This window comes from Geospiza fortis, unplaced genomic scaffold, assembly GCF_000277835.1.
Source record: "Geospiza fortis unplaced genomic scaffold, GeoFor_1.0 scaffold172, whole genome shotgun sequence".
In the NCBI taxonomy this organism is placed as follows: domain Eukaryota; kingdom Metazoa; phylum Chordata; class Aves; order Passeriformes; family Thraupidae; genus Geospiza; species Geospiza fortis.
Window position 1 is genome coordinate 11,781,152 of NW_005054309.1, and position 10,571 is coordinate 11,791,722.

General features: G+C 49.5%; 2 protein-coding genes across 3 annotated transcripts in view; one reads left to right on the plus strand and one right to left on the minus strand.

Moving 5' to 3' along the window:
- ERICH6 (glutamate rich 6) overlaps positions 1 to 5,780 on the plus strand; it is a 7,037-nt gene extending 1,257 nt beyond the window's left edge. Inside the window, exons 2-10 of the mRNA XM_031055453.1 lie at positions 4 to 129; positions 915 to 1,013; positions 1,090 to 1,247; positions 2,233 to 2,297; positions 3,076 to 3,497; positions 3,627 to 3,712; positions 4,057 to 4,209; positions 4,480 to 4,705; positions 5,132 to 5,780. Coding sequence (XP_030911313.1) covers positions 4 to 129; positions 915 to 1,013; positions 1,090 to 1,247; positions 2,233 to 2,297; positions 3,076 to 3,497; positions 3,627 to 3,712; positions 4,057 to 4,209; positions 4,480 to 4,705; positions 5,132 to 5,398 — 1,602 coding nt within the window. The 3' untranslated portion in view covers positions 5,399 to 5,780. The remainder of the gene's footprint in view (positions 1 to 3; positions 130 to 914; positions 1,014 to 1,089; positions 1,248 to 2,232; positions 2,298 to 3,075; positions 3,498 to 3,626; positions 3,713 to 4,056; positions 4,210 to 4,479; positions 4,706 to 5,131) is intronic.
- Positions 5,781 to 6,198: 418 nt separating this feature from the next.
- The window catches only part of SELENOT (selenoprotein T), a 5,012-nt gene continuing 639 nt past the window's right edge, over positions 6,199 to 10,571 (minus strand). Inside the window, exons 2-5 of one of the 2 annotated variants that reach the window (XM_031055340.1) lie at positions 9,749 to 9,875; positions 8,401 to 8,488; positions 7,586 to 7,737; positions 6,199 to 7,004 (exon numbers count right to left, since the gene is read on the minus strand). In XM_031055340.1, coding sequence (XP_030911200.1) covers positions 7,613 to 7,737; positions 8,401 to 8,488; positions 9,749 to 9,875 — 340 coding nt within the window. In that variant the 3' untranslated portion in view covers positions 6,199 to 7,004; positions 7,586 to 7,612. The remainder of the gene's footprint in view (positions 7,005 to 7,585; positions 7,738 to 8,400; positions 8,489 to 9,748; positions 9,876 to 10,571) is intronic. The other variant, XM_031055339.1, reaches the window with a different exon arrangement.

Genomic DNA, 10,571 nt, shown 5'->3' on the forward strand with positions numbered 1-10,571 from the left:
GAGGGCGCAGAACACCCGGCAGAGCCGCAGTGCGGGACACCCCCGGCCGGCCCGCAGCCCACCCCCACGGGCCTGCCCACCCTCCTGGCCTACCGACCCGAGTCCTCAGAGGCAAACGTACACCACGAGGTCAGTTGGGGTGGGCGCTCCCCGCTGCTTCATTCACACGGTTCCATGTGGAAAACAGAGAACCAACGCCCTTTGCCGAGCCCGCAAAGGAGCCCCTTCAAGACAAGGTTTTTCTTCTGCGAGGCTGTTGAAACAGCCTGGGCAGCAAGAGGCTATGCAGCTCCCCTACCCCCTATTCCCCTATTCCCCTATTCGGCAGAATATTTTGTCTAAATCAGACAAAAAATGTATGTAAATAGGTACAGCCACCTAATACAAGCAGGGCACAGAGTTCCCCGTAGCAGAGCAAAGTTACGAAAGACTTAACTCAAGGCATGAGGTGGGGAGCAAGGGATTTTTTTTTCAGGATATCCAGTACCCATCCTCAAAACACACCCTGCTGTCAGTCTGGTTTGCATCTGGTCAGATGTGACCAGCTCTGTATCACCAAGTCTGCTGGTGCTTCCTCAGAAACTCCCACAACTGGAGTTTTTCTCTCTGTAATGCGCTCAAATCCTCAGCTCCAGTGTTCTGTGCTCCCAGCTTCCCTGGGAAGGAGCAGAACTCACAAATACCAGTCATTCCCTTTGTTTGGGGGCATTTATTGATTTATTTATAACACATCTGCTATTCTCTTTGGTGGTTTCCTGAACCTAATGTTTTGAGTTAAATCATTCCAAGGTATCTCAGACATGGATCTGTCATGAGTTCCCTTAGGTGCTTTGTCACATCTGTCGCATTTTCACCGTGCTAACCGGGGATCTGGGGGCTGGTGCCCCTCCCTGTTCTCCCCACCATCGCTGCAGGCAGAGGAGGATGCTGAGCCAACCTGCGAGTACTGTGGCAACCTGCTGAGGCCGTTCCCTTTCTCCCAGGATGTGCCTCTCTCCGAGGACCAGGAGGACGTAAGCTGGCAGGGAGGACAAGCAGGGGTTTGCTGTGGAACGGCCACGCTCACGGCTCTGCTCTCTCACCCTCTAGAAATTCTGCTGCAAGCGCAGCCGGGAGCTCTATGAGTTCATCATGAAGGAGAGGAAGAGGCTCGAGGATGCCAGCAGCCTTGCCAGAGCTGTCAGCACCCAGGAATCCCTCAGCTCTGAGGCCAACCTGCTGCTGTCAAAGGAGCAAGACAGCCAGAGGTACTGGGAGAACTGGGGGTCAGGTCTGTGTAATGAACCACAGGGAGCTTTGAGGGGAAAAGGAACATTAAGAAACCGCAGGGAGAGGGATGAAAGAAGAAAAACCTTTGCTTTAGGCACCAGTCCTGATTCTCTCTGGTCCCTCCTGGCTTCTCTATTGCCAGGCTGCACAAGGAGGTGGCAAGGCATGTGCTGAGTGAAATGTTAATTCCAGTCCTGACAGATGAACTATCTAGAGACAGATAGAGCCAAAAAAACCCACAGCTGTGGGAAGGGACAGTATTTGGGTGTAGCTTCTACCTCTGGCACTGAAACAAAGCTGGTGTATTTCTGTTTTGATCTATAAACTGTTTGGATTACAGTTTCCAGAGTCACACACAAGAACTCTGCAAGTTCTCAGGCTGTTTAGCAGGAGACCCAAAGCTTGTGCAAGAGTTTAAGCCTCCAGGGAAAGTCTAAGCCACAGGTGTACTGGTTTAGTTTTCCTTTTCCCTAAAGGAAACCTCAGGTACACCTTCAGTACACCTGGAAGTAAACTGTTGGTCTCCTCAAAAATCCTTCACAGTCTGAGGGTGCAAGTGCCTCCTACTATGTACAGAGCACACACCAAACCACTGTCAGATTTATAGGAAGCTACACAAGAATAGTGAAAATATTCTTGGAGATGAGCTGTTTTCTTGATCTTGTGGGCATATGTCCTTCTCTTTCACATAAAATACTGATCCAAACCCCATTACAATATTCAGCTCTCCTTCCATCAGAGCTGATGCCACTGCAGTGGCAGTCTGTTCACTAGAATCTGTGTGGGCACAATTCCTTTCTGCTGAGGTATGAGTATTTTGGTGACACTCTGCTTCTTATTACTTGGAATTGTGAGCAGAGAGAAAAACAGATTCAGAAATTGTGTTCCTAAAGCAGGGGTATCCACTACTTGCATCTTTCTAAACATGATACATGAGGTGTCAACAACACTTCTATTTTCCAGGCAGCAGAAGAGACACCTGGCTAGAGAGTTGGTTGAGCAGTCTTTAAGGTTGAGTGCCACTAAAGGTGAGCTGGTATTTCCTTATGGATTTCTCTGTTTGTCTCAACAGTGCATTCAGTGGAATTGCTGGTTTCTAACTGGAGGATTTTATACAGCGACATGTTCATTCATTGTCAGATATGCATATGCAATCTCATTAAATTAGATACAAATCATCCCTCACACATGAGCACAAGAGGAGGCACATCCTCTTTGCACAGAGTTTGTCATGATTTTCAGTATGTACCTGTGATTTTCCAGCTGAGATGCACAGAACCTGACCTGAGAGGATAAGTTGGCAAAGCCAAGCCCTTAGGAAATAGGAACTGCCAAAATGAGTCTTGCCCATATTTTGCCTGATCAGGTGGATATTCCATCAATTCCTAGCCCAGGCTGTAGATGACTGAGCAGAGGATAGAGGAGTTTTGACAGGTGAACCAGATTTACAATATGGGCATGTTTTCAGAGAGGATGGCAGGGCAGTGAGACTTCTGCAGCACTGGGCTCTCAAATGGTCAGTTCCAGCACGTGGAGCCAAGTGTTATCCCAAAAAGTTGCTCTTTACACAAATGTGTGTATATATGTAACTGAAAAAAATGCTATCTTTTATCATAATCCTGTGCTCTGAAATAGCTGAGCAGTTTGGACTGCCCTTGTTAGAAAATAGCCCGAGACAGACTGTCAGGAGGGAGTGTTTCAGCCAGGAGCTCCCACTCCCCCAGTTACAGCAGAGGTGTCGGGCAGCCCCGCAGTGGGCACTGCCAACCCTCTCTGCTGCACAGAAGCCCTCCCTATGCTCTGCAGGGTTACAGCAAGCTGGATCTGCTTCCTACAAGCCTTCCCAGGAACTCACATCTCCTGAAGGCGGGACACCAGCATCTGTTGCAAGTGCAGCCAAGCCCGAGCCCTGGCCCAAGGAGAAGCCTGAACCAGAATCCCAGCCCAAGGAGAAGCCTGAACCGGAATCCCAGCCCAAGGAGAAGCCTGAACCGGAATCCCGGCCCAAGGAGAAGCCTGAACAGGAACCCCGGCCCGAGGAGGAGCTTGAGGAAGAGCCCGAGGAGGAGTCCGAGCTGGAGCTTTGGCCCGAGGAGGAGCCCGAGCTGGAGAACGAGCCCGAGTCCCAGCCCGAAGAGGAGCCTGAGTCCAAGAAAGAGCCCAAGCATGACAAGAAGCCCATGTCCCGCAGTGTCCTCTGCTACGAATTCAGTCTTCTGGGGAAGAAGGCAGGTACCTGCGGCCGACAGCGACGGGAGCACCTTGGACATGTCAGCACTGTCAGAGCCTGGCAGTGCCCACTTTCACAGGGCAGCTGTGCCAGACTGCTCTCATCCGTTTTATCCTTTCAATCTTAGGTGGGGAAGGGTAAATTGGTGCAGAAGTACTACAAAAATGGAAAGAAATTCCTTACCATGCTCCCAGACGGAACATCGCAGTTATTGTATCCTTTACAGGGTTCACTTGCCTGCCTTAGTCCAGGGCTGTTACTAATTTTAAGTGTGTCCCAGTCCGCTTTATTACAACCCAGATAATCGATCCCACTCACTCTGAGGAGCAGCAGCAGTGAAACTTGACACAGCTCCTGGGCTGAGGTTTCAAAGAACAGCCAGCTCCAATGAGCACTAGCTTCCAAGACCCAGCCCAAGGAAGCAGCGCACCTTTAACACAGTGCTCTGGGTAATATATCAGTTTTTACACCCCGAAGTAGCACCCAGAAGTATTTAGTGTGTAATAACAGATCAACCAAGCAAAGCAGGGGGTTACAAACACCTTACCTAGCGGCAGCTATCCATCTGGAAACCTGGCCGTCATCATTGCACAAGCCAGAGACCAGCTGATGTGCATAGTACAGGAAGACGAGCCAAGGACAGCCAAAATCCGAGCACTGTTTCAGTCTGATGGCAGGAGCACATGCTATTACCCTACCGGAGATGAGTGGTGCGTTCAGCAGCTTTGCTGTCTCTTCTGTGCATTGACATTCCAAAGGCCATAAAGGCTATTTTTAATAGTATCCAAAAATAGACAAATTCAGCAGCTCATAGGCCCTGCTTCAGGTGCCCCCAGAGCAGCAAGGCAACCCAGCTGTGCCTTGAGAGGTGGGGAACAGACCCTGCCCCTGCTCTGCCTCTGTCCCATCCCTCAGATTAATAACAGACCTTCTGCCACAGGAGCTTACAGGGTTCAGAGCTTCCATTTCCCTTTCTTTAGGATAAATATGAGTATGCAGGGTGGGCAGTATTTGGACCAAGCAGGCAACAGGGTAAGAAGGTGGATGTGGCCGAACTTGTTACCAGAACCCCAGGTCCCACTGAGCCCCATTTTCATCTCACTGAACCACTACGTGGGGGTCAGGATCCTGGCCCAGGACAAGATCTTCGTCTCCTTCCTTGCCATGGGGCGACAAGCAAAACTCAACATGGGAACCAAAGTGCAGGTAATTGTTCCTGTGCTGAGCCACTCCCCACAGCGGGAGCGGGGCAGCCAGGGAAGCTCCCCTCTGTGCTTATCCTGTGTATCCTGTGCTGGATGCTCCCTATGTTGTCCCATGCTCCATCCCCAAAAAGAAAGCTGTGGAAATGTACATATTCCTGCCACTCCTATGGAGACGGGACACTTGCCAGCCCCAGCTCTCTGCAAGGGGCCACAGTGTGGGACTCCACTCCCAGGCAGATGCCTGGCAACATCCCCAAGGTCACCCTGGCTCTGCCACAGGGAGAAGAGCTATGATCCATGTGGGCAAGGTGCACAGCAGCTCCTTTCCTCCGCAGGCTCCTGTCCCAGGGGCAGGTTTGTCTGCTGGAGATGGAAGCCCTGTGCCCAGCTCGGGTGGCTCTGCCAACTCGTGTCCTCTGTTCTGCAGGTCAGCACCGACAGCCAGCTGCCTCCTCCAGCCCGGCTGGGTGAGGATGAGCTGCTGCTGCTTGCTTTCCGCGTGAAGATCCTGCAGCTCTTCGACAGGATGCGGGGATGCCTCAACTTCCCCTCCAGTGAGCAGTGGAACAAAATGCAGCCTCCCATGTACCTCATCAGCCAGGCTGTGAAGATCCTGGAGCTCTGCATGACTGCTGACATAAGCGATGAGCTGGCCAACTCCATCAAGGCGATAGTAAATGCCCAGCAGCTCTGACCGGTGTGTGTGTGGTGTAAGGCAAAATGAGCCAGAGACAGTCCCTGACACTGTGGCACCTGCATGTGCTCAGCAAGATTTCTTCTCTGGCCCTGCCTGCCCTGGTGTAGAGCAAAGGGCAGTCCAGGGCTGATCCACACAGCCCCAGACGGGTCTTGCTGAGGGCAGGCGGTACCAGCCTGCAGTGACAGCACCTTGGTCATGGGGGCATGGGAGGGCTTTGCTCAGGCAATCCCATGCTCCACAGCAGTGCACTGCTCCTGAGCAGGCTCCCTTCTGCCTCCAGCCCCAGCTGAGTAGTCACCTCAGCCCTCGGGAAGGCACAAGGCACAAAGGGCACAGCCGGGCCAGGGCTTGGGACAGCTACAGGCAGGTGTTTGCTCAGGTCACCCACACAGGTACTGCTCTGCCACTCCTGAGAAGAAAGCCCATGCCCACAGCAGCTCAGCCAGCTGCAGGTACAAGGCAAGGTGGTTCCCTGCAGAGAGTGACAAATGCCCTCAGAATGCCCAAACCAATCACCTATGCTTTGCTCCAGGGAGCACCAGCGGCAGCCTGCGATGGGCTCTGGTTCAAGCACTGCAAACACAGAGCTGTCAGTGGGTGTTTAGAGGCTCATGGTGCTGCAGTCAGCCTCTCAGAGCTGCCTTTGAAACTAGGGGTTCACCTGGCCAGCCTCCCCCAGGGAGGCCACACCTGAACTGTGGTAGGTGCCTGAAGGATAAGACCAAGGCCCATGTCTCCTTCCCCACACTGGAGGTTCTTAGGGGCTTACACATGACAAATACAAGGTCAGTAACTCTGGAAAGTTGGCTTTTTATGCAGTTTTTCAATTGCAGTTCCAAGAATGTCCATCGGTGACAAACAAGGTACTTCACACAGGAAATGGGAACTCTTTATTTCAATTAATGTTCTTGGGTTCTGTTCAGGACAGCAGGAAGGCCCAGCTCATCTCTCAAATGGCCAAGGAAGAACTGCTGGAGCTGGTCCACATGATTAAAGAGCAGCTGATCTTAATTTTCACTGAAGTCACCAAGTGATGTAACAATTCCGCATATAATTTTGCTTATATAATTCAGTATATAATGCGCTGTTCGACTCTGCCATAGATTTTGAAAAATATACAAACCTGTTTTAACCACATTAAAGAGATTTGATAGACAGCTATCAATTACTCAACAGTTTAGGACAATATCAGACACTCCTATAACTTCATTTTAAACTACAAAAAGAACATAAATTCATATAAAATACAACAGATTAAACAAACTTCTCTTTTTCCAAGGAAAAATTAGGTATCAACTCAATCTGCCATAGTGTGAAACATGAATATAAAATAAGTTACCATTAGTAATGCCTGCATTGCTGATCTATGAACTGGTCGAATGAAGTCTTAAAAAAACTATACAGTATTATTGCACTCGTGGCTGTGCAGTGTGGACTGGCCAGCACTGAAACAGGGCTCATTGAGTGTTTGTCCAGGAGGCACAACGTGGCTGCAAGAGAGGCATCCAGCCTGCACCAACAGCAGCTGTCTTCAGTGCAGGCCTTCATGGTCTGCACCACGTGGCCCGGGAACCACCACCCAATGCCTGTGGAGAGACACCTGGGTTACAGTCAGCAACAGCCCTGCAGCACAGCAGCACTGAGCCAGCGCCAAGATGGGGAATCGTAAGCCACGCGTTCTGAAAGCCACAGGTGACACAGGGATGTGGAAGTGCTTGGTCATAAAGTACCTACAGGATGTGAACTCCATGCTACCAAAAGCCGTGGAGCTTTTGCAGAGGAACAGGGCAGTACACCAGAGCATGACAGTGTTCTGCTCTCCAGGGTTAAGCAAGGAATAGACAGCATCCTGTTCCCCAAGGCTCTGGAATTCAACTGGGTTAAAAGCCAGGGAGACCTTAAGCCCCAGGACAGAGGCTATTGTAATGCATTTACATTAGGCCTTCTGCGTGTAGTAACACACATTCTCCTGCCTCATGGAATGCCAGCTTCCTGCTCTGAGACAGGCAGAATGAGCCACATCCCAAAACCTCCCACCCTAACAGCCTCTCTGACACCACATGGCAGTTTAACATCATGAGAGCTGGTTCTCCAGAAAAACATTTAACTGAACACACAATCCTAAAATCCAGTCTCCAGTGTGCTCGTCTTACACAGGCAAACACAGTGGAGGAGACTTACGAGAAGTTTCAGTGCTGATCGATGGGGCTATGATCGATGATGGGGCATTGACTCCATGTGCACATTGAGCTTCATCTCGTTATCAAGGATCTGTACAAGCTGCTGCATGGAAGGGAGGTGGCCAGACTCCAGCTTAGACCACACTGGGACATCTAGTGCAGAACACACACAGGAGAGAAGCACCGTTACACTGGGAGCATCAGAAAACAGGCAGAGCTGGTGTAAACATGGAATTGAGAAGCTCCAGGAAACTGTCTGAGCTGGTACTGATCTATGCTGAGGAAAGCATCTGAATCAACAATGCTTCCATTAAGAAGTATATCATATTGATGGAGAGGTGCAAAATATCCATTGACATTCCCCTCTACCTGAAAAATCAGTACTGTTGTCCATCAGTACTGATAATCTGGTAATAGTAATGGATTCTTTAGGATTCCAAAGCTAAAGCATGCTGCAGAACAGACAGGGAAAGCATCTAATAGGAAAGTACATGCCTCTAGCTGATGGTTTCTTATTTAATGCCCATCACACACAAAGAAAGAATATAACACAGTTATTCCAAGGCACCAAATATCCCTCTGAGAAAGTTTTTACAGACCTGTTCTAAAATATCTGACATCTGTATAAATTGCTTTATAAGACTTCTATGATTTTCATGATTTATTCTGATAGGCAACATCTGAAGATCCAAATGGATGGCAATTTCCACATATCACATTTGGGACATAAATTTACTGACACCATCCCTCATTCTGCACACCCCACAGCCCTCACATGTGTATATGTGACAGCCCTCAAGCAAAGTCTCAGCTCACCATTCAAAGTGATTTCAAAAGCCCCAGTGGACATACACTGGTTCTCGATCATGTTGCTCAGGAAGAAGACCATCATGCAGGCGTACACCTGGAAGGGAACAAAGACCCACACAGACCTCAGCCATGTCAGGCACACCTGCTGCTGTTCACAGGTGCCTCTGAACTCCCTCTGTGATTGCTCAAGGAATGTTCCCATCTACAGACACCTCCCCTTCCTCCTTTTACAGACTGCACCTTGCCTTCCCCAGAAAAGCTCCAAACCAGCTCCGACCCCAGCCAACTCACAGCCCTCCGCACACCTCTGGACCCAGCACAGGCAGCTGCAGGGGGCTGGCAGTGTGACATGGGAACTCAACTGTCCCCAGACACAGCCTGTCACTGTCACAGCAGCCTCCAGATCACAGAGCCAAGGGCCCAGCCACAAACAGCAAAGCAAGGCAAGTCACGTGCATAGGAACCACCGACCCTCCTGCACACCTCCAAGCTCTTCATCTGGAATTTTCTCTGTGCATGGGTGACTAAGGAGGAAAGGACAGCAACTTCAGCAGTGCAGCTCCTCCCTCACCACCAGCATCTCTCTAATTTCCTCTTCCTGTTCACAGGCACACTCACACAAGTCACTGCAACACCACAGAACCTGGCACAGGGACAGCAGCCACACACTGCGGCCAGCCCAGTCAGGCACACAGTTGGCCCATTTAATTCAAATGGAAATATTACAGCTTCTGGACATGCAAATTGGCCAGTGAAAGACCCAGGGCACTGGGCAGCTCAGCATGAAGGTCTGTAAATCAGTTTAGTTAGTGGAATAAATCTGGAACAAGGTTACTCTAAATCAGAGTACAAAACCCTGAATCTACTGGCATCATCAGTACTGACTCATGGGAATATTCTCCCACAATGTCATGCCAGTCTGCTCTCCAAAAACACCCACAACATTTCAACTTCATTTTTCTAACGCCCTTCTAATTGCTGCCTAATCTATCAGGAGTCTGATGGAAGCATCAACTGCAAAACCATTATGAGACAACAGAGAAGGGAAATGGTAATTTTAACATCAGCAATATTGGCTTGAAATGCTCTTCTTGAGCCCTAAAAAATAAAGAACTCTTTTATCATCTTTGTCAGCACTTTAACTTCAGCTGCCCCTCTGCGGTAGAAGCAGCTTGGAAAGAGATCACAGAAGCACACCTGGCTTTGTCAAAAGCATAAAGCACAACTGGTAAGAATTATTCTACCATAAGGCTGCAGCATATGAAAGGTAAATCAGATCTGAGGGATTCACACTGCACCCTCATGAAGTAACGCTGAAGCTGCTTTTTCAGATTAAAAGAAGTATGTCCTTTACCTTGTTTTCCTGGCCCCACTGCCAGATGCTTGGAGCTTGCATGCCAAAGAAAGCAAACGGGTCCTTGCCAACGATGATTAAGCCAATTAATACTAGTTTGAAGACAGACAGAAAGGATGCTATGTGCCTGTTGGAGACAACACACACCAGTGACTGAAAGGTTCAGTTTCTACTTCACCATACACAACTGTAATTCACATCACTAGGAGACAGTACAATCAAATGTTTCAGGGGAAGTACAAAACTTTCCAAGGTTTATCTCGCTGTAAAAGAACCCCAAACCAAATCAAACCAACAAAACAAAAAAGCAACACACATAACAACACCTCAAATAAGGCCCTGCTTCTGCACAGCACCCCAGAATGCCACCTTCCTGTAAACCACAGATTCTTTTGCTCCTCAGCAGACTTCAAATGGGACTCTGCTTTTAACTTATATATGCCTGAACTGGATAAGAGATTCAGTTTCTAAAGCTGTTCCATATTACAGACATGTCTGACTGACGGGCACCACTTCCTGTGGAGCATTTCCCAGTGATGTGCAACTCCCCAGAGCCAGCCCACACGGAGGCAACTGCGCCCCACAGCCTCCCACCACCACAACCCTGCCAGAAATCGGGCCAACGAGCGTTCCAGGAGCCACCCAGTAACTATGGCATCACTCTCCAGCGTGGGCACACTGCTTTAAGTAGCAGGAATAACACTGTTTTGCCTTCTTCTGAATTTCTTTGGGCTTTCCCCCCACAGCTGCAGCAAAGGCCATTCCAGCAGCCCCTAACCTGAGGTGAGCTCTCCCTGATTCAGATGTTAATACTGAACTTTCC